The 23,662-nt window shown below is 45.9% G+C and overlaps 1 protein-coding gene across 1 annotated transcript in view; it reads left to right on the top strand.

Annotated features, from left to right (window-relative positions):
* The window catches only part of ADCY3 (adenylate cyclase 3), a 110,904-nt gene that overhangs the window by 8,466 nt on the left and 78,776 nt on the right, over positions 1-23,662 (top strand). Inside the window, exon 3 of the mRNA XM_020813356.3 lies at positions 18,700-18,849. Coding sequence (XP_020669015.3) covers positions 18,700-18,849 — 150 coding nt within the window. The remainder of the gene's footprint in view (positions 1-18,699; positions 18,850-23,662) is intronic.

The raw sequence follows: 23,662 nt of genomic DNA, 5'->3' as shown, positions 1-23,662 counted from the left end.
AAACTCAATGACAAGTTTGTATTCAATGTTCAACTCTATGCAACCCTGAAAAGAGTCCAAAAAATCCTATTATGCAGTTGAGCCTTTAGTGGATTGTGATCAGAAGTGTGGAAAGGTTCCTTATCCCCCCCCACAACCACAACTCCTGTAATTCCTTGGCCAGCAGATAGCTGTAGTCACAATTACAGAAGCCCAACCATGGTTTATTGCGATGAATTTACAACCTGTGTATATATCCAGCAAGCTAGAATAAAAAAGACCACAATTTGAAGTCAGTTGGTGTAAAGTGCCAGGAGAGATCTCAAACCAGGATCTCTAAAGCCACGTTTGGTCTATAAAGCTGCTGAAAGCATCTCAAAACATGTTTTAACCTGAATGTGTGTGTGTGTGTGTGTGTGTGTGTGTGTGTGTGTGTGTGTGTGTGTGTGTGTGTGAGAGAGAGAGAGAGAGAGAGAGAGAGTTTGAAAAGTTGCTTTTTAAAAAAATTAAAACTCAAAGAATTTCCCAGTCAGCAAGAGGAGTGGTAGCCCAAAAGTAACTTTTCCAAAGTAACTTTTCATCTAGTTATTCGCCTACTGTCTGAAACGGTACTGTTACATACAGCACTGATGTTACCTGTCTGTCATGGGTTTGGAGGGAAAGCTCCATCCTATGGGGAGTGGAAGGCGGGACATCAGGAGGAGGGGCTGTACTGTATATATATGTGGAGCGTGTGAGGAGACACTGGGATGTGACGAAGCAGCAGCTGGGAAGAAGAAGCTGGTGTGGGAGTCTGTGTGTCAGACAGGGTACTACTGTGTGTCAGAGTACCAACCTGATAGGTTCAGGTGTCTGTTGGTTAGCCAGAACTGATAGGTTCAGGGTCTGTGCTTCAAGTTAAGGGTTCTGTGTGAACCAAACTGTGTGTATGTATGAGTGAAACTAAGCCACGTTAATATATCCTATTCACCTGATCATTTTATTTTCCTGTGTGTTGTTTTAAATAAACCTTATTCTTTTATTTGTTGAAAATCCATCCCTGGTCTGTGTGACTTCTTATAGGGAATGGTTGGTGGCAGCTTAGTTAACGTGTGGCAGATCCCAGTAGGTCTGGGTTTGTCACATTGATTGGTGTCCAGCGTGTGGGATACGACTGGTCCAGTTGTCCAGCGGTCCAGCAAAGCCTTGGCAAGTGTGCCCAGAGCAAGGGGGGTCTAGTCAGGGACAATCTGAGAGCGCGTAGGTAATCTTCTAGGTGTGCCTCATGGGGGGGTGCACTAGTAGAAGAACGTGTAACCTCAGATTGGGGACTAGATTAGGGTGCTCTGAGGCAGCCTGTTTTGGCGGGAAAAAGCTGAGGCAAAACTGTGAAATAGCAGTGAGCTAGCCTGCCTGCTGAGAGGCCCAGCAGAGGGGGGTAGACTCTAACTCGCTACAGTTGCAAGTAGTGCTGAAGGACAGCAGCAATCTATAGGGAAAGCTGGTTCTGAGGCAAAAGAAAAAAAAAAGTGGTCGTTTTATTTTGAGGCTTGACTTTTTAAAGCAGCCTGGTCTGAGGGGGGATTATGCCCTTGACTCGAAGCCAGATGGCAGAAATGGGTGAAGTGAAAGACCCCCAGGTAGACCAAGGTTCTGAGGATGAATTTGGCTCAGTGCAGGGTGACAGCACGGGAGAGCAGAACCCAGAACTCAGAAAATTGCTCATAGCCCAACAGCATGAACTGAGGATGAGGCAATTTGAAATGGAGGAAAGGGAAAGAGAGGAAAGATTAGAGAGAGAAAAAATGCAGGAAAGGGAAAGGCAAAGACAATTTGAAATAGAGAGAATGGAAAGGGAAGAAAGATTGGAGAGAGAGAGAATGGCGTTTGAATTAAGAAAACTGGAAATGATGAACCAGAACAATAATAACAATAGGGATTCTGAGGGAGGCCAATTGTCTAAAGCTGACCTGAAGAAATTCCCTGTGTACCACAAGGGAGATTGTCCTGAGGTGTTCTTTTCCTTAGTGGAAAGAGCGTTTGTGGACTTCTCAGTGAGGGAAACTGAGAAGATGACCATCATGCGATCTTTAATCAGTGGTAGCCTGGCTGAAGTCTATGCCGAGATGCCTGAGGAACTGATGAAAGATTTTGCAGAGTTTAAAAAACTGGTGTTTGCAAGACATGGGATAAATGCGGAACAGCTGAGGCAAAGATTCAGGTCCCTCACAAAGAAACCAGAGCAGACTTTTACCCAAGTGGGGGCCCAATTGGTGAGGCTGCTAGAGAAATGGCTATCTCAGGAGGGGACAGAGACCTTTCAGCAGCTCAAAGACTTGATAGCGCTGGAACAGTTCTATTCAGTCCTGCATGGGGAACTGAAATTCCAGGTGAGGGAAAGGAAACCTAGATCTGTGGCCGAAGCGGCATAGATCGCAGATTTTATTTATCAGATAAGAAAGCCCTTAGGTGAGGAGAAATCTGTAGGAAAACCCAAAGAAACCTACAGCAAGTACTCTCAGGGACCAGGGAAAAACCAGCAAGGGGGAGGGGCCCATGGTGAAGGGAAGCCCTCAGACATGAAACCAAGACCTCAGATTTTGGAGGGAAAACCAAAACAGGATGAGAAAGACTCAAAATACACCAGAAAATGTTATTTCTGTCAGGGAAAGGGCCATCTAATCTCAGAGTGTGAGAAATTAAAGCAGCTAAAAGGAATTGTGCCTCAGGATTCGAGTGGAACCAAGCCAAAAACTGTGTTCTGTGTCCAGAAAGAGCAAGGCTCACTGTCACTGAGGGAGCCTGTTGCCATGGCTACTCAATCTGGAACAGCTACATCTGCTGATCAGGCTGAGGAAAATGGTCCTCTTGTAGAGGTCAGGCGCTGCCTGCTGGTGAGAACAGATTCTCAGTTGTTTGAGACAGCAGGGGTGGACGTAGGAATACTTGACCGTCAGTATCGGGGGCTGCGGGACACTTGTTCTCAGGTGACCCTGTGCCATCCAGATATTATTCCTAGGGAATATGTGATCCCAAATGAGAGCATGAAGGTGGCAGGGATTGAGGGGCAGGTAATCTCACTGCCAGTCGCGGAGGTACCTGTCAACTTTCAAGGCTGGAGGGGAGTTTGGCGGCTAGCAATTTCATCGACTCTGCCAGCAGCCGTGCTCGTGGGAAATGACCTGGCTGAACATGTGAAACGGGTGCTAGTGATTACACGTTCACAAGCCACCACGGGGACAGTTCAAGGGGGTAATGATGAGCCAGAGACGGAAGCAGAGGGGAGTTCAGAAGCTGTGGTGGAAACTTTAACCACAGACAGCAGATTTGGACAAGAGCAAAAGGCAGACGCCACTCTCCAAAAGTGTTTTGAACAGGTGACTGACGCCCAGCTAACACCTGAAACCCCAGTGAGATTTCTGGAGAAAAAGGGGATTTTATATAGAGAGACCCTGAGGAATATCTCAAAAGGGGGAGATGGGATCAGAAGTCAGCTGGTGGTACCTGAAAAGTATCGCCCCATGATCTTACAAAGGGGGCACTCTGACATGTTTGCTGCGCACTTAGGGGTGAACAAAACACAGCAGAGAATCACACAGAATTTCTACTGGCCTGACATAGGGAAGCAGATCAGGGAGTTCTGTAAACAATGTGATGTGTGTCAAAGGCAGGGGAATAGCCGCGACAGGACCAAAGCAAAGTTGTGCCCTTTGCCTGTGATTGACACTCCGTTCAAATGCATAGGGGTGGATATTGTGGGACCTTTGCCCAAGGCCACAAAGAGGGGGAACAGGTTCATTCTCACCATTGTGGACCATGCCACGAGGTACCCTGAAGCCATACCCTTGACTAACATTGAAACTAACACAGTGGCAGATGCCTTGGTGGGGTATATGTCCAGGATGGGATTTGCCTCAGAAATAATCACAGATTTGGGCGCATCGTTCACATCAAAGCTCATGAAACGCTTATGGCAAATCTGTGGAATTAAGCACAAGGAAACTACTGCCTATCATCCTGAAAGTAATGGGTTAACTGAGAAGTTCAATGGGACTCTAATGCGCATGATTAGGGCTTACTTGGCAGAGAATCCAAACAATTGGGACCAGAAGCTGCAATCCCTTTTGTTTGCTTATCGATCAGTGCCACAAGCCAGTACCGGGTTCAGTCCATTTGAACTTTTATTTGGGAGAAGGGTGAAAGGGCCCCTTGATTTGATCAAACAAAATTGGGAGCAGATCACCCAGGATGACCCACAAGACGTTGTGACATACATAGACTCTTTAAGGAAGGACCTAAAGAGAAACCTAGAGCTAGCAGCAGAGACCCTGCAAGCTCAAAAGGTCAGAAAGAAAGTTTGGGATGACCAGAAAGCCGGGGAGAGGCACTTTAACCCAGGGGAGGGAGTGCTTTGGCCTAGGCTCTGCAAAGAAAACAAACTGCAGCTGGGTAGCCCAGAAGTAAAGTGCTTGGGTCACATAGTAGGGGGAGGAGTGATAAAACCCCTGGAGGCCAAAATAGAAGCAGTTCGTGATTGGCCCAGACCCAACACCAAGAAAAAAGTCAAATCATTTCTTGGGTTGGTGGGCTACTACAGAAAGTTCATCCCGAGGTTTAGCGAGATTGCGGCTCCGCTGACCGATCTGACGAGGAAGAAGACTGATGACCGCATCCCGTGGACCAGCGACTGTGAGGAGGCGTTCCAGAGGTTGAAGCAGGCGCTAATCAACTATCCAGTGCTGCGTGCTCCAGACTTCGACCGGGAGTTCATCATCTACACCGATGCGTCTAACAGCGGGGTAGGAGCAGTTCTGTGCCAGGAGGATGAGAATGGTGACCAGCATCCAGTGTCCTACCTGAGTAGGAAACTTCAAAAAGGTGAGAGACATTTGGCAACCGTGGAGAAGGAGTGTTTGGCCATAGTCTACGCGATCCAGAAGGCCAAGCCTTACATCTGGGGGAGACATTTTGTTCTGTGCACTGACCATTCACCACTGCAATGGTTAAAGACAATGAAAACCCACAATAGCAAACTTATGAGGTGGGCTTTAAACCTACAGGACTATGACTTTGAAGTGAAGGTGGTCAGAGGGTCAGTGAACTGTGTTGCTGACGCCTTGTCAAGAAGACCTGAAGAATGAAGACGGCGAAAGAAACATGGACTATGTATATATATTGATGACAAAAAGTTAAATGTACCTGTTTTTTGAACTTGGTTTGTATGAATAAAGGTAAATTGATGTAATGTATATGGTAAATGTTTAAATGCCTAATTGCTATGGTTAACTTAGAGTGTAAGTATAAGTAAGTATGATATTGTATGTATAACTGTTTTTGTGTGTTTTATCCAGGTTGTTTTTTTGGGAAAAAGCACCTTAGCTTTCCCCCTACAAAACAACTTATAAAGAGGGGAGGTGTTACATACAGCACTGATGTTACCTGTCTGTCATGGGTTTGGAGGGAAAGTTCCATCCTATGGGGAGTGGAAGGCGGGACATCAGGAGGAGGGGCTGTACTGTATATATATGTGGAGCGTGTGAGGAGACACTGGGATGTGACGAAGCAGCAGCTGGGAAGAAGAAGCTGGTGTGGGAGTCTGTGTGTCAGACAGGGTACTACTGTGTGTCAGAGTACCAACCTGATAGGTTCAGGTGTCTGTTGGTTAGCCAGAACTGATAGGTTCAGGGTCTGTGCTTCAAGTTAAGGGTTCTGTGTGAACCAAACTGTGTGTATGTATGAGTGAAACTAAGCCACGTTAATATATCCTATTCACCTGATCATTTTATTTTCCTGTGTGTTGTTTTAAATAAACCTTATTCTTTTATTTGTTGAAAATCCATCCCTGGTCTGTGTGACTTCTTATAGGGAATGGTTGGTGGCAGCTTAGTTAACGTGTGGCAGATCCCAGTAGGTCTGGGTTTGTCACAGGTACAGCCGAGGAACAGCTGTTCATGCCGGGCGGGCTGTTTGTCTAGAAACTCTGCTTTAGGCAGCCTCTTGTGAATGGATGATATTGAGTTCCTAGGACTTCTTCATTTTTAGGCTCTAGGCAGGAGGGCTCCATCTCAAAATGTTCATCCCCGTTTCCTTCAGGGAAAGGAGAAGGCTGGGCTAATCCCATTTCCTTGATCTGCTGCCACATAGGATATTCCTGTGGGCAGGAAGATGTACAGACCCTTGGAACACCTGCCTGTATCCCCCAGCCCGTTGTCAGAAAGGATGCTCTCCTAAGCAGAGCTGTAACTAGGGCACAGTGACCAGGGTTTGACCCACGCTATAGATATTTAGAGAGCACAGAGGTCTAAAACAATCATTATAAAAAGTTAAGCAGATTGTTGATTTATACGTTTGCATGTTGACGGGACATGCCCTCCCCTAGCACGAAAATAAAGCTGAGTGTAGCACTTAGTTAGCAAGAGCGGTTGGTTAAAACAGCTTTTTGAGCAGACCCTTAAGGGTCCAAAGCCAGTTGTGTTTCTGTCTTTCCTGTCTCACTTAAGTCTGCTATCCTTTCTGTCTGAGTCTCAGGTGCTTCTTTTTTATTTTTATTTTTTTAAATTTTATCCTGCCTTTCTCCTTAAAAAGGACCCAAGGCAACTTATATTGTTGTGGTTGTTTAGTCGTTTAGTCATGTCCGACTCTTCGTGACCCCCTGGACCAGAGCACGCCAGGCCCTCCTGTCTTCCACTGCCTCCCGGAGTTGTGTCAAATTCATGTTGGTTGCTTCTATGACACTGTACGCCCATCTCGTCCTCTGTCGTCCCTTTCTCCTCCTGCCTTCACACTTTCCCAACATCAGGGTCTTTTCCAGAGAGTCTTCTCTTCTCATGAGTAGCTTATATCGTTAAAAAGATGATCTTTAAAAGCTAAAAACAGTTAAGTATATAAGTAAAAAGAATCAAACAAATAGCACACTAAAAAGGGGAAACACAATCAGCACCACCGAAAAACATGGAAAGGCTAAAAATACTTTGTATTAGCTGCTTCTTGTAATTATTTCTGGCTGTGCATTTTTTGTATCATCTGATTCCCCTGCGTGTGTACGTTTGTGTGTTGACCGGCTCAGAGATGGGAAGCAAAAGATGTTTATAATTCAATTCCATCTGTTTTTTTTTCAGCCCATTTTACCTTTCCTAGTGTGAACAGCCCTAAGTTTTAGGTGACCGCTGGCTTAGATATCACTCTTTTGCTCTGTCAGATGGAGCATCATTTTATGTCACAGCAAATAAAACCAGTTAGATAGTCATTCGGCAAACGGCGTGCTGTGTTCATGGTGTGGGTTTGTGAACGCCTGGACAGAAAAGAGATGGGTAGCCACGTAATGAACACAGAGCTGAGTGAAAAATAATATTTTATTGGTCCATAAGAATAATCACGGCCAGTGGCTGTGCTGTGGAACTTTGAGAAAGGTAATCCAAAAATTAATATTTCCAAAAAGTAACTCAATGGAGGCGAATCAGCTCTTGGTTCCGCAGCGTCTGAGGCTTTTTTGAGAGAGAACACAATGATCGCAAGAGTTTGGTAGGAATTGGACACCTCCCAGCATAAATCTCATGGCAAGAATTTTGTATTGCTGCAACCCACAGGAATCATCCTGAACAAGTGGAACAAACGAAATCAACCCTAAGGAGTATTAAGAAAGCAACTTGAGGATTGGCTTACTCACTTGAGTTTTTGAACCAGGAAATAAGAGGGCTGAAGACAAGCTGTCATGTGTTGCACCTGCAGGAGTGGAGCAAAACCCATGCATCTGCCATGGTAGATTTGTTTTCGAAACCTCTCTCGTGTTGAACTGACACGTCCTCTGTTCAGCCTGAATTTGCAGGTGTTTCATGCTTGCATGCGTTTAATTTACCCCTCTCCCACATGTAGTATATGCACAGGCAGAATAACAGACAGACAGAGGCACCTGTCTTCCCTTTGGGAAGAGGTAACAAGCGTGAGGAAGCCCAAGGAACTTTGTGTTTTATCCCTTCCGCTGGAAAATGCTCCTGGAAGATGTAACACCGCGCTGGTCTTCTGCAATAGGACTAATAATAGTGGCAGGCTAGCCAGCTGTTGTTTGGATCTCTCTATGTTGATCATTTAGCTTTAGTTGATCGTTTTGCTCCAGCTAAAGGAAGCCAGATTTCAGTTGAATATCAGGAAAAACATCCTAACTGTTAGAGCAGTACAACGGTGGAACCGATGACCTTGGGAGGTGGCGAGCGCTCTAATGCTGGAGGCATTCAAGAAACACTTAGATAATGACCTGGCAGATCTCCTCTGATCTGTATTCCTGCACTGAGCAGGGGGTTGGATTTGATGGCTGTAGAGGCCCCTTTCAGCTTCACTTTTCTACGATTTCTATGATTTTGGTGCTGTTACTAGAAAGGGTGTGTCTGAGGAAGAGGTTTAAGGAGCAAGGGGAAGACGGGTCTCTGCAGCCACAGCTTAGTTGATGAGGAGTGTTCGTGACAAGGGCCATCGGCCTGGTTTTCATAAGACGTTCTGGGAGTCAATGTAGCCTCTCATTGCCTACTTGGTCAAGACATGTGCCATAGAGCCAACGCTACTGAGACCTTTGGCATGCCAAATAGGGGTTTCTGACTGATTCTTCTTTAATTGATCCTGTTACAGAAAAAAACTCCAGGATGCTCGATCATCCTAGAATGTGAGACACATAATAATAGGCTCAAGCTACAGGAAGTCAGATTTTGGCTGAATATCAGGAAAAATGTCTCAACTCTTAGAGCAGTACGACGATGGATCCCATGACCTCAGGGGGAGGTAGTGAGCGCTCCAACGCTGGAGGCCTTTGGGAGACAATTGAACAACCTTCAGCTTTAATCGGCTTTGATTTAGATTCCTGACTTGTGTAGGGGTGTGTGTGTGTGTGTCTGTATTCAGTGGCTTTCTAGGCCCCTTCCAACTCAATTATTCTATTCAGTTTAAAATGTTGTAGTGTCCCTCTTTTAGACTTTAGCCTCCTTTGGCCAGGTCAAGGGTTTTGCCTGCCTAGGAAAGTAATTTGTGTATTAAGAGATTGTTGCATTCATTGGAAAGTCTCCTCCCCCCCATCTCATCTGCATTGTCTCTTGGCGCTTTCGTTTGTTTGTGTTTTCAACGTCTTTGATCTCCCTTCCCTCTTTAAAGCTAATTGCTTATGTTTAATGCAGGCAACTGAAGCCCTTGATGGTGTCGCTAGGGAGTCCAATGCCTCCTCAGTGAGAAAGGTGTGTCATAATACCATACCGGGCCAACGGAAGGCATTAAGACTCTTTGATTTTAGCCTTTCGCTGTAGTTGAGCTGGATTGAGTCCTTTTGAGCTAGTCTTCTTCGCAGGGGGCATGCTAGTTGGATGCCTTTGAGGATGTAAGCATACAGTGGACCCTTGACTTACAGACGGCTTGACTTACAGACTTTTTGAGTTACAGACTTCTCTGGCTGCAAAATTTAGGTTTGACTTGCAGACTGAGATTTGACTTACAGACCAGAAAAAACCAAAATGGAACAAAAACGGCCTGTTACGGGATTAATCGGTTTTCAATGCACTGTAGGTCAATGGAGACTTGACTTACAGATTTTTTGACTTGAGAACCGCCTTCCAATATGGATTAAGTTCTCAAGTCAAGACCCCACTGTATGTCTAAAACAGCATTGGGTGGGGTGGCAAGGCATAGAGAGAGGATCCATGAAATAATCTGATGATTTTCAAACGTTGGCTTCCTCCAGGTCTGAAGGAGGGAATGTGATCCACCGTGCAGTCCATTTTCAGCTGTTTCCATCGATTTTCTACTGTATTCATTACATCTTTGTACCACTTTCCACCTAAAATACAGTGCTCAAGGTGGCTTAGCGAGCATAATTTAAAAACAAGAAAGTCATTAAAAGGGCCACACTAGCCCAGTTTGAAAAGCTGTGTTTTCACACTTTCGTTGAACAGACAGAGAGTGGGAATTGATCGCAACGCTGAGGGCAGTGAACTGAGATTGGAAAGGTTTTAATAGAAGGCAAAGAAAGCTTTTTCCCGCATGCTCTGAAGAAGGAGCCTCTGCGGATAACGATGGGATTTTAGACCTTTAAATGTTGAAAGTTAAGACCCACATCTTAGACCGGGCAGATGAGCAACTGGCAACTAGCAGCAGGCCTTTCAGTAATGAAGTCAGGTAAAGGTTCCCCTTGACATTTAGTCCGGCCGTGTCCGACTGTAGGGCGCGGTGCTCATCCCTGTTTCCAAGCCATAGAGCCAGCGTTTGTCCGATGACAGTTTCCGTGGTCACGTGGCCAGCGTGAAGTAGTATGGTCTAAATATTGTGTGCCTTTTAGCAGTCAAGCTGCCAGATTTTGCACCAACTGGAACGTCTGTGTACCATTCAAGGGTGGTCCCACGTCAAGTGCATTGTAGAAGTCAAGCCACAATGTAAATAAGGTGTGGCTGATGGTTGCCAAACAAGGTCAACTCTGGGTGCCTTAGAAGGAGTTGTGCAGAAGGAGTGTTTGCCATTGCTGCTACCTGGGAGTTCAGAGGTCATGCAGAATCAAGGAGGGACACCTGGACTCTCAACCTGATCCTTCAAAGGTCGCGCAGCACTTTCCAGAACAGGCTGAATCCACTTTGTATGCCACACCTCCGAGTTTCATTCAATTTTGTTCACCGTCATCTGGCCCGTTGCTGAGCTCAGAATTCGGGGATAACACCTAGTGTCCATGCACAGACCATGTTTTGAAAGGGAGGGGCTACGTGTTGAGCCTCTCAATGTTGTGGTCATTCTAGCCAGACATGCCCATTTCTGCGATACTCCGTTTCACCCCATGGCCTGTTTTCTACCCAAACCTTTTAAAACAAATCAATATTTTGTTTGCTCTGAATTCTTAACGGATTACTTGTGTTGGGGGAATGATTGCCTTCATATATTTTTCTCTACCATTTTTTGCTTATTTTGGTTCTTCTCCAAACGTTGTGATTTCCTGAACCTCTTACTTGGCTGTGGTGGAATTTTAGATAACCTCGGTGGGAAGGTCATGGCGTTCTGTGTCTAGTCGCGCTGGCCACGTGACGACAGAAACCATCTACGGACTAACGCTGGCTCTACGGCTTGGAGACGGGGATGAACACCAAGCCCTTAGAGTCGGACACGACTGGACTCAATGTCAAGGGGAACCTTTACCTTTACTAGGTTTTGGCACTTAGAGGTATCCGCGCTTGTTCATGGTGTGTCGGATGCGTGCCACGACAGGTGATGGGAACTGTCACAGAGGAAGAAACAACTGCTCGTTGTTCTTACAGGAATCCTGCAAGGTTTGTTGTACAGGCTCTCAGTAGCTCACCCAAAGCTACCCAGTGATTTTAGTGATTTTAGTGTGGACTTGAACAAGGGGCTCTGAGGTGGCACGATGACTGCTTGACCCTCACACTGGCTCCCATTCTTAATCTTTAAGATCATGAATCAGAACCTCTCTTCATAAGCATCCCATAATGAGAAGTGTAAACATACGAATGGAGAGAGGAAAGTCTTATATTATCCCTTTTTTCTGGCCATTCCAACGATGGAGGCCCTTTCGTCTTTTAAACTGTGTAGGAATAACATTAAAGTGCCATGTTAAAAATAGCATCTGTGACTCCTTTCAGCCAGCTATCTTGTGAATATCATCTGCTCATGTTTAATTGATTAATTATTGTTATTAGTGTTTTTTTTCCATATGCTGAACTTCACGATCTTGGCTGGTTCTGTGCTTTGAAGCACAAGGCAGCTTAATGATCTTGGCTATTCTTAACTCCGGCCTCAAGGCCCTTCACCCTCTCCCTCCTCCTCCCCCCCCCAAAAAAATCAAGGTTATCATTTGGTTGTTTCCCCTTAGAGTATAAAGACAGCACTAAGTTCCTACAAATAGCCTTTCCGGATCAAAAGAAAGCCAAAAGCATATTCAGGCCGGCAGCCTGTTTCCAACCATGGGACAGATGGATGCCTCGGGAAAGCCCGTAAACAGGATGGGACCTCAGTAGCACTCCTCTGTTACCTTGTTCCCTGCCTCCTCTGTTGGGTGCCCACTCAAGAGGCAGCACCCAGAGAAAGCAGATCAAGGAAGCTGGGGCACTGGCTCTCCTCCCTGAGGAGGCAGGGCTGGGAATCTCTCACGGCTAGTATGAGTCTCTGGCAGGCCTATGAATTTTCTTACATCGTAGGTTTGAAAAGCTACTCTTTGGAATCATAACATCCAGAATCCCTTTAGCAGAGGCATCTATACTCTCTCTTTTTCTGGGCGGTAGCTCAGAGGCTGAGGTGGGCTCCCATCATCGCCACCTGTCTCTTGCTGTTTGGGGTTAGTTGTTCCCCATTAAGGCCCTGACAGCATCAGAAAAAAACTCTTTATCTTCTGTCTCTTCCACGTTTGCTGGTGCTTTTCCCCTTTGGAGAGGTATGGCGGTATGGCCACTTCCCATGCACTCCATGGCTGGGTGTTTATTTTTTTTTAGTCCAGAGAAGTAACTTTTTCTGACCGCTGGCTAAAATAATTCCAGCGAAAGGATGCTCACCAGCTCCTGAGGCGGGCTTTGAAACTTAGCTCTTCTTCTGCACCCTTTCATGAAAAACTTTGAAGGGTCGGATCTGCAGCAATCTGCTAAAAGATGGAGGCTGACAAGGTTAGCCAGCCCTTCTCTCCTTCCAGGGTCTCTGTGCATTTCATGCAAGTCACAGAACGGGCAGAAATTCAACCGATGCAACCTTCACCATCCCTGCATTTCTGTTCAGAGGAGAAGCGATTGTTTCGAGTGGGGCAGAGTTGAGGGAGAAGCCTGGAAGCCAAATAGATTTCCTTTTGGGTGAATACTGACGTATATTTAAAATCCTTCCCTTTTCCCAGAATACAGTACTTAATCATCTTCAGATAGGGAGAGGTGTGTGTGTGTGTGTGTGCATTCTTTCCAGAGCGGCAGTAGCTGTTATGACTTGGTTTTAAATGCTGCCATGGAAGCCAGCTCATCTTCAGTGCTTCAGAATTGGGTTGGTTGTCATGACAACCCAAAGGCCTTTAAAAATAGCAAGTCACCAGTGCACCAGAGGTGGGTTTCCCCATTGTTATGGGCTAACGCTTTTAAAGTTGTTGAACGGGATCTCCCTCTGTCTTCAGGTCTTAAACCTCGGTGGTTTCTCACGCTGCTCCGCAGTTCCATGATGCACAAGGCAGAAATTCAACCGGTCAAGCCTTCCCCCATCGTTTCCATGGTCGTTTATTATTTATGTTTATTTCCCATGTTTCTGCGGCGGTTTGGAATCGTTAATAGCTATTTCCCCTAGAGCTCTGGGGTGTGAACCGAAGGGCTTTGCCACGGGCGAACATTCGCGTAAATGGTCATGCGCTTCCTTAAAATCTAAAAAAGGAAGAGGGGGAGGAAGAGAGGATGATGCGGAGATGGGATAATGACCCCTAGTGTAGGTGAATTTAAAGGAGGATTGGGTTTCATAGAGGCATCTGACAGAGGTAGTCATGCAGAAAAAAGGAAGAGCGGTAGTAGTCATCGTACGGAAGAGGTACTGGTTGTATATGTTATGCTTTGTCCAGTTTCCTCTGACACACAGTTCTTAGGTGGACAGGAGCCCAGTCTTCTTTTTTTTTCATGTGGCCACCTGGCTATCTGAGCGGGCCTGGGGGCAGAGAGACCAGATGCTGGTCTGGATGTGAACTTGCTCTGACTCGACAAAGTATGGTCATAGTCACTGAAAGGCACAAGAAGTGACTGAACACAGCAGTAGCGCGACTAGAAAGTCTGAAATAAAGTTTTCCTTTGCTAATCTGTTAGGGAAATCCTGGAGGCCGTAGTCAGGCAAACATGCAAAAACAACAACAACAACAACAACAACAACAACAACAACAACAACAACAACAACAACAACAACAACAACAACAACAACAACAACAACAACAATTTTTAAAAAAAACACAAAATCTGTGGACAGAGTTTTTAAAAAGGTGGGTAGTGAATGGTTTCGGATGGGTCCTGGATCCAGCGAAAAGCCACTGACACTCCTGTGGGGATGACAGATTTGCTGTGGATCTTTTTTCTGTGCTTTACAGGAGCGGTCCAAAGTGGGTGAGTCCAATCCCCCAAATAAATGCAGCATTTTGGATGGCTTCTTTCAAGTTTGGACTGAAACCCAGGGCATGCTCCCTGCTCATTGGATTCAGTAGATTCCACTGGGTGCAACGTACAGAGCAGAAAGGGGCAAGGCACATGTACATTGGGCTGTCATTCCCAGCAAGGCCACTTCGCCGCCGTAGAGATTTTTGGGTGCTGTAGTTCAAAAACCCAAGGTTTCCCATCCGTCTTTTGCTATGTAGCCCAACAGACCAGGAAGAGGCTGGGGGTTAATAGCAAAGTAAAAACCCCGTCCGTGCCTAGCATACCGCAGAAGGATGGATTGAACTTTTGGGGTCCAACAGAGTGAAAGGACTGCACCCTAAAATGGATACGACCGCCCCCAATGGTCTGGTCTTCTAGTTTTTGGTCTTTGGCAACTCTTGGATTTTGCTGGCAATGGTTGTCGTGCCTTAGAGAGATGGAGTCTGGCACATAGATAATTTTCTTCCTTTTCCTCTTCAAGCTATCATTCAAATGGTGCGCTGTCTGAAAGATAAATGCTCTGTTCTGTTTATCGTCTCTTAGCAACCCCAGAGAAGATGGGCTTGAATTAAAATGGAAAATTGCTTCTCAAAGCCGTAGACAGTTAGAAAAACACAACCTTTGGCAGCTATCTGCGAAATTTAAGGCATCTTAAACCCCCCCCCCCATTGTTGTTTTGTACGATCAAGTTGCCTCAGAATTATAGTGACCCTGTGAATCAGCCATGGCCAAAATGTCATGTCCTCAACAGCCTTGCTCGGATCTTGTAAAGTCAAGGATGTCACTTCCTGTACGGAATCAATCCATCTCATCTTGGGTCTTCCTCTCTTCCTGCTGCCTTCCACCTTTCCCAGGATGACGGCCTTTTCCAAAAGAATGCTGCCTTCTCAGGAGGTGCCCAAAGTAGGATATTGTGAATTTCATCATTTTTGCCTCCAGAGATAGTTCAGGCTTGATTTGATCTAGGACCCACTTGTTCGTCTTTCTGCCCAGGAGAGCATTATACCACCACCGTTTTAATTTAGTCATTCAAGCAGAGAAGCAGACACTTTGGGGGTGGATGGAATCGGGGCGCTGAGGTCCTCCTGCCTCCCATAACTACTGACACTTTTCCAAGTTCAGGGTCCACTTCAGAACATTTGGGGAGCCCTGGAAGCCAAACGTGGAGGTGAGGTACAGGGAACTGCAACAGGCCAGTTAGGTCCCGTTGGTTCTTTTGCCCCATAAATGAAATCTTTCAAACGAGGTTATCTTCTAGAAGACGCCTTCCTCTGCGGTCTGCGGGAAAGTATTGGCCCGGGTGTGTGTGTGTGTGCAGTGGAGATGAATGCCAGCTCCTTGTGGAAAAAACGTCCTCCCCAGATGCCTTCCTGCCCCTTGACACTCAGATGCTTAGAGGCCTGACAAGGTTGGCTGCTTTACTTTTCCAAAACATGGCAACAAGTTTTAATGACATGACAGGAGCAGAGGTATCTGAGAAGACTAGCCATTGAAATGGAGACACTGACAGTGAAAATACGCTTACATTGCATGGATCAGTCCTGCTTTTGCTGGTTGCACTCTGTCAGCATCTGGCGGTCCCTGTGTTTACCTCTGTGCAAACTTTACCTGCTACAGATCAAGCAGCTGTGGATGGCCCAAGAACCGGCTAGAACAGCCAGAAAATCCCAGTTGGACAGTCGGTAATCCCAGTCCGAAACCCTCGTTCCTTTGTTTGGTTCTGCTCGAGGGAGAACTTAATGTTCTTTATAATATCTCTGATGAATTAATTTTTGGAAGGTTCCTGCTTGACATGGCAAGCTAAAAGGCTTGTTGTGTATCTTGGCTCATTATTTCTGAATCTAATCTCTGTGTTCTTGACAGGAGCCTGGCAGAAGAAAGTATCGAAATGAAGATCAGTCTCGTTTATTCATTTGCTCATTTCCTTCCTTCCTTCCTTCCTTCCTTCCTTCCTTCCTTCCTTCCTTCCTTCCTTCCTTCCTTCCTTCCTTCCTTCCTTCCTTCCTTCCTTCCTTCCTTCCATCATCAGCTCCTTCCTTCCATCATCAGCTCCTTCCTTCCTTCCTTCCTTCCTTCCTTCCTTCCTTCCTTCCTTCCTTCCTTCCTTCCTTCCTTCCTTCCTTCCTTCCTTCCTTCCTTCCTTCCTTCCTTCCTTCCTTCCTTCCTTCCTTCATCAGCTCCTTCCTTCCATCCATCCATCCATCCATCCATCCATCCATCCATCCATCCTTCCTTCCTTCCTTCCTTCCTTCCTTCCTTCCTTCCTTCCTTCCTTCCTTCCTTCCTTCCTTCCTTCCTTCCTTCCTTCCTTCCTTCCTTCATCAGCTCCTTCCTTCCTTCCTTCCATCCATCCATCAGCTCCATCCATCAGCTCCTTCCTTCCTTCCTTCCTTCCTTCCTTCCTTCCTTCCTTCCTTCCTTCCTTCCTTCCTTCCTTCCTTCCTTCCTTCCTTCCTTCCTTCCTTCCTTCCTTCCTTCCTTCCTTCCTTCCTTCCTTGTACTTAAGATTTTTCTCTCTCTCTGTCTTTCTGAGGCCCATGTCTCCTTCTTCCTTGTCTCTAAATCAGGCCCGGGCTGCTCCCCGTGTTTGGAAATGACTTTGTTCTATACAGTATATTCTTCCAAGCTGCCTCTCTCTCAGAGATGTGAAATCCTACTTTTTCTTGACTACATCTCCCAGAATTCCACAGCCAGCATGATCTACCCATTCTGGTCCTTTTCTTCTTAAGTTCTTCCTCAAGGCTTACTTTTGTATATCTGTTTGCTGCCATTTGTTAAAAAGAGTGGCCTGGGTGACCCTGATTAAGGCAGCTTGATAATTGGCACTCACATCTGGATTTATTACATTCCACCCAAACCCTCACCCCCTACAGCCCCTTTCAAGATTTCGTTGCCTTTTATACCCCTTTTCTCTCAGAAACGGAATAAAAAACAGTGCCAATAAAACCGGATGAAAGAGTCGTAACGCTCAAGGACCGTTGAATGATCTTAAAGCACTGTTGAATTAAAACAAAGGTTGAAAACGTGTTAATAAATGTGTAGCCCCGTTCAATCCACAGCTCCTTTTCCAGCCTCCAGTCAATTGCTTGCCGAAACAGAATGAATTTTTGCCTGTTGGTGACAGGCCAGCAGGGATGGGTTCAGTCTGGTCTCCTTTGGGAGGGAATTTTGCAGTGTGGGAGCAATCCCTCTCTTGCTTCTTCACTAAATGTGTCTGTCGGGGTGGAGACCTTATTCAGCATATCCTCCTCATTTCAGTCACAATCTTAGAACTGGGACGGACCCTCTGGTTCATTGAGTCCAACTACTATCAAGGAAGCACAGTGGGGGAATCGAACCCCTGGCCTGTGGCCCTACAGCCAGATGCCTAAAGCGCTGAGCTAGCCAGCATTCAGCCACTTCTTTACAGAATCAGTGCCCTTTTTGCCCTGACAACATGGCAGAGATGGGTGAGCTGTGGTCAGATTTGAACCTCTCTCTGGACATCATACATAGCCCACTAGTCTCTGCGTTTGGCCATCCAAAATAAACAAGTAAACAGGCAATTCCAGAAAGAATACTTCCAGTTTTGCTTTGTTTTGGTGTGAGGGAATTCCCAGGCCATTCCTGAAGGCTTTTAGGGGGCAGAACCTTCATTTCCTTTTTTTGTTTTAAAATGCCCCACTTTTTTCTACAGAGGCACCTGTGGAGGGTGTGCAGAAATACTCCTAGGAATTGCATGCAGCTGGCAGGCCTCACATCGCCCACCACTGTGGGGTGGTAATAATAGAGTAAGTCTGGAAGAGTTCCTCATAAGGAGAGAGAATCACAGCCAGCTGAAGCCATTCCTCACTGAGAAACTGACAAATGTATTTTTTTATTCTTATTTATTACTTAAATTTGTGTCGCACTCTCCGTTAGTGCCGAAGCACTGCTCTGGGCCATTGGCAATACAGTGGTGCCTCGCTAGACAGTTACCCCGCATGACAGTTTTTTCGTTAGACATTGACTTTTTGCAATCACTATAGCGATTCGCAAAACAGTTATTCCTATGGGGGAATTTCCCTGGACAATGTTTGGTCCCTGCTTTGCAAACCAATTTTCGCTAAATGACGATTTTGACAGCTCCCTCCGTGCTCGCAAAACGGGTGTTTTCGGGACCTAAGCTTCGCAAGACAGCTATTTAAACAGCTGATTGGCGGTTCGCAAAGCGGCTTTCTTATGGCCGATCTTCGTTAGACAACAACGATTTTTCCCCATTGGAATGCATTGAACAGGTTTCAATGCATTCCAATGGGAGAAATGCTTTTCGCGAGACGATGATTTCGCTAAACAGCGATTTCAGTGGAACGGATTATCATCATCTAGCGAGGCACCACTGTAATAGCCAAACCAAACCAAAATGAAATGTTGATGGCCCATCATTTTGTGATGTCTGTTCAGATGGGACCCACAACCTTCTCCTAGTATGATTCAGTGATGGACGGATTCAGCCTATCATGATCACCGGAAAAGTGGCTTTTCCAGTTCTGTCAGTGTTCGGTGGGACCTCTCACATGGATGAGGAAATAGGTTTACGATCCCGTGTCTTCTTTGCTTTCCGACTTCTGTAGACTGATGAACCTCGTTTTCCCCCTCCCCCCTTCTCCCTTTCAAGATCTTGTCCAATGTGGCCATCTACCTGTGTACCATCTGTGTGGGCATCATGTCCTACTACATGGCAGACCGGAAGCACCGCAAAGCCTTCCTGGAAGCGCGGCAATCTCTCGAAGTCAAGCTGAATCTCGAGGAACAGAGCCAGCAGCAGGTAAGTTCCAGATATGGTTCTAGTCTAAGCTAACATGCCTTTCCTGTTCTTGAGCTGGGTGTCCATATCTGTCTCGGTGTTCTTCTGGCTGATGAGTTTGTGTGTGTGTTTTGTGTACGCGCAGGCTGCCTCACTTAACTGCAATTTCAGGTCATATGCGTGAATTTCAGGCCCTAAATCGTTCAGGTCTGCATCGTATCCGACAAGTAATCGGCTGGTTTCTGTCAATGGGCCCTTTATAATATTCCTATTTGGTTTGCATTAGCTACCGTACCAAGTGTTAGAACTTCCATGGCCCTTTCCAGAGTTTGCAACACTCAAAGTTTGCACAACAACCCTGCAAAATATGTTAATCTAAAAGGGAGTGCTTTGCCCAAGGTTCAGTACACACACACATACACACAATCTTCCTTAACCTCCACTTGAAAGCTCTCAGGTAGCAATGCTAGGAAAGAGCCCCAGCTAAGATAGTGAAGAGACACAGGTATTTATTGCTAAAGGATAGGTAATACAGTGGTGCCTTGCTAGACAGTTACCCTGCATGACAGTTTTTTCGCTAGACGTTGACTTTTTGCGATCGCTACAGCGACTCGCAAAACAGTGATTCCTATGGGGGAATTTAGCTGGACAATGATTGCTCTCTGCTTCGCAAACCAGTTTTCGCTAGACGATTTTGACAGCTCCCTCCGTGCTCGCAAAATGTATGTTTTCAGGACTTAAGCTTCGTAAGACAGCGATTTAAACAGCTGATTGGCAGTTCGCAAAGCGGCTTTCTTATGGCCGATCTTTGTTAGATAACGACGATCCTTCCCCATTGGAACGCATTAAACAGGCTTCAATGCAATCCAATGGGGAAAATGCTTTTCGCTAGACAATGGTTTCGCTGAACAGCGATTTCAGTGGAACAGATTATCATCGTCTAGCGAGGCACCACTGTACTGGATTGTAAGTTGCTTCACGTGAGAAGCCTTTGCAGTTTTAGAGAGACTTGAACTGTGATTCTCCCTTCCAAGTTCACACATTAGGAGTAACACCAGTCTGGTACTCAGTGTGAAAATATAACCCGAGGCCACAAAGTTCAGATACTGGGATTTTTTAATTAGCAAGGATAACAACATACTCTCCCAACCCTGTCAAGCTCCTTTCTCCCTTCTGAGTTGAGCTTCTGAATTTGGGTGCTAGAAACAAGTGTTATTATTGTTGTTGTTTGCTTTTTCCCTTTAGACTTTACTGCAGAGCTTTAAAAATATATTGTTTCTTTCCAGGACAAGGTGCCACTCTGCCCACTTGTCGTTCTGGCAGGGGCTGTTCTTTTAGAATTCCAAAAGAAATATTCATTGTATTTATTTATTCATTAGAAATATTTGTTTAACCAACTTTCAGTCCACCAGGACTCTCAAAGAAATTTGCAGTAGGCAGAATGGAAAATTGCTTAAAGAACAGATTGAAACCAGTCTTTAGAAGCTGTTCCGAAGCATTCTCTGAAAGCCAGTTTAGAAACCAACCCAGGAAACAACATGTTTTTTTTTTTAAGCTGGCTGTTGGAAACAAATTAGAGGTGGAAACAGTCTCACTTCCCTCAGGAGGGAACTTTGCACTGAAGTAATGCTACAGGTGAAGCCTTGTTTTGTATATTCCTCAACCTAGCCTCTCACGATGTGGGGAGGCGCACACAACAATATCTCCATTCAGGATCTCAGATTCAGGACAGGCACATAGATGGGTGATTGGTCTTATAGTTACAGTGGTGCCTCGCATTGCGACGTTAATTCGTTCCGCAAAAATCGCTGCAGAATGAAAACGTCGCAATGCGAAATAAAAAAGCCCATAGAAACACATTGAAACCCCTTCAATGTGTTCCTGTGGGCTGGAAACTCACCGTTCAGCGAAGATCCTCCATAGTGCGGCCATTTTTGGTGGCTGTAGAGCGAGGAATCTGTCCCAGCAAACAGCGGGCGGCTATTTTGTTTACCCGGCGGCCATTTTGAAACCGTCGATCAGCTGTTGGAAAATCGTCGCTTTGTGATGCTTGGTTCCCGAAGCAGGGAACTGATCATTGCAAAGCGAAATTCCCCCATAGGGAACATCGCAAAAAATGCGTTGCAAAGTGATTTCATTGCTAAACAGAGTGATCGCTGTTTGGGCCCTAAGCCATTTAGAGCTTCTAAAATCAACCTGAACATCTTCAGTTGAACTTGGAAGCATATTGGAGGCCATGGAGGTGAGTTTCTGGGCTGAACATTTTATTGTCTGAACTATAGATGGCCTATCTGGCTGGATAGCTCAGTGATTTTGGTCTCTGGCTGCAGAGCCAAAGGTTGGGAGTTCGATTCCCCCTCTTGGACCTCCAGGGAGAAGAGCCAGCCTGGGTGGCCTTGAGCAAGCTGCACAGCAGTCCCGTGGGGTCTCCAGAAGAAGGGAGTGGGGTACTGCCTCTGAGTATTCTCTATCTGGAAAAACCGTGAAAAGTGTGGCTATATGTCAGAATTGAGTTGATGGCACATGATTATAGATCAAACGCAGAACCAGATATGTGTCTTTGGGGCTTTCTTTTGGAAGGAGTTTAAAAATACAATTTGGCACTCTTTTTATAGACTCAGTTGCCTCCAGTTCTCTGCTCTTAGTCCTGACAACATCTCATGCTCTCTGTCCTGCTCCGAACCAGTTGATAACACCTTCCTCATGAGCGTCACAGGAGTGCTATTGATATCAGCTGGAGCTGTGGGTCATGGGGAGATAAACTTTGACAGGCGTCAGAGGATGTTTGGATGGGTCTTTGAAGAGATATTTATAGACCATTGAGAAAAAAATATATATAGTCAGCCCATGGCCTGTGTCACATGCCTGATAAACTGACAAAAGGTCTCCTGTAAGGAGGATGAAATTGCGTGGGGACAGCTACAAGAAATGGCAAAACTTTTATGAAAAGAGAACCGCTAAAGGCCTAGTTTCTCGGGCATAAATTTCATCTCAGCTCCGTCTGCTTCTTAAGCGGGGAAGGAGGAGGAGACTGGAACAACCGCTGAATGGCACCAAGTTTGGGCGAAGCACTAATCCTCCATTTTAATATATATATTTGCCACAGTTTTCTCCTGCTCTTCTGCCCAAAAAGCTCTCGGAGTGGCTTGCAGGTATCAGAAAGGACACGGCCCCTGGAGATGGGCTGACAGTCTGAAAGGCAAGACAGAGAAGGAATAAAGATGGAGATGCAGAAGGAAAAAAAGCAATGTGGAGCATTTGGTAATCAGAATTACAAAATTTCGGCAGGTCATGGAAATGGATTCAAATGCCCTGGAGCGGTGGGACACTACAGATGAACACAACCTGGTTCAATTTGCGCTGGTTTGTCCGTCCCCCCGTCAACCGGTCAGCCACTCACCAGACCCATTTCCCCCCCTCTTCCTTGGCTAATCTCCCAGTCATGAGCGAGAAACATAGACTTCTCTGCCCCGTTCTTTTCTCTGAGTGCGAGATCAGCCAAGAAGGAGGGAGAGCAGAGAAGACTGAGCTCTTGCCGGGACTGGAAGATCAGTTGAGGAGGTGCAGGAAACTAGGACGCCGTGCCTGGTGAGGGGCTGTTTGAGCCAAAGGAGGCCGGAGAGGGGTGCATCAGCACCTGTGCTGCCCGCCTTGACGAACTGGGGTGAATTGGTTTGTGCCCATCTCTAGTGGCCACTTCTCCCTCCATGGCAATAGCAAAAGAAAAAGTGAAAGTTTGATACAGTCGTGCCCTGCTTAATGATTACCCCGTATAACGACAAATCCGCTTCACTACGATGTTTTTGCGATCGCAATTGTGATCGCAAAATGATGTGTTAATGGGCTTTTTTCGCTTCCCGACAATCGGTTCCCTGGTTCGGGAACCAATTCTTCGCATTACGATGATCAAAACAGCTGATTGTCGAGTTTTCAAAATAGCCGTTGGCTGCTCAAAATGGCTCCCTGCTGTGTTTTTGGATGGATTCCTCGCTTTACAGGCAGCGAAAATGGCTGCCCCATGAAGGATCTTCGCTGGACGGCGAGTTATTCAGCCCATTGGAATGCATTGAACGGTTTTCAATGCGTTTCAATGGGCTTTTTATTTCGCTTTACGACGTTTTCGCTCTACAGCGATTTCGCTGGAACGAATTAACATCGTTAAGCGAGGCACCACTGTAGTTGAAGGCATGGGTGGGTCCCACCTGGCTATAGATCCAGGCATGATGGAGGGTTAGTTCTTCTGTGTCTGGTGCCTACTAATTTCACAGTTAGGTGGAAGGTTTGTTTGTTTGTTTTCAAACATTTCTACTCTGCTCTAAGAAGACTGAGGGGTGATAGGATAGCACTTTTCAAATTCTAAAAAAGCTGTCCTACAGAGGAGGGGCAGGATCTGCTCTCGATCATCCCAGAGTGCAGGACACGCAACAAGTGGGCTCAGATTCAGCCTAAATTCAGATTTAGGCTGAATATCAGGAAAAATCTTCCTACATGTTAGAGCAGTACAACAATGGAACCAGTGACCTCAGGAGTTGGTGAGTGCTCCAATATTGGAGGCATTCAAGAAAAACTTAGAGAATCACCTGGCAGATATGCTTTGATTGTATTCCTGCCTTGAGCAGGAGGTTGGACTGGATGGCCTTTGTAGGCCCCTTCCAACTTCACTTTTCTGATTCTATGAATTCCTGTAGTACATAACAAAATCAACTCAGTGCAACAATAGATCTCATTAAAGCAACAAAGCATGGCATGTCAGAGCATGAGGACTGTGTATTATTCTGAACATGCTCCTGGGGATATCTGAGAAATGTCCATAGTCTGTGTCTTCAAAGTATCT

This window comes from Pogona vitticeps, chromosome 1 (assembly GCF_051106095.1).
Source record: "Pogona vitticeps strain Pit_001003342236 chromosome 1, PviZW2.1, whole genome shotgun sequence".
Taxonomy (NCBI): domain Eukaryota; kingdom Metazoa; phylum Chordata; class Lepidosauria; order Squamata; family Agamidae; genus Pogona; species Pogona vitticeps.
The sequence above is the reverse complement of the archived record's forward strand: the minus strand, read 5'-3'. Positions and strand labels throughout refer to the sequence as shown.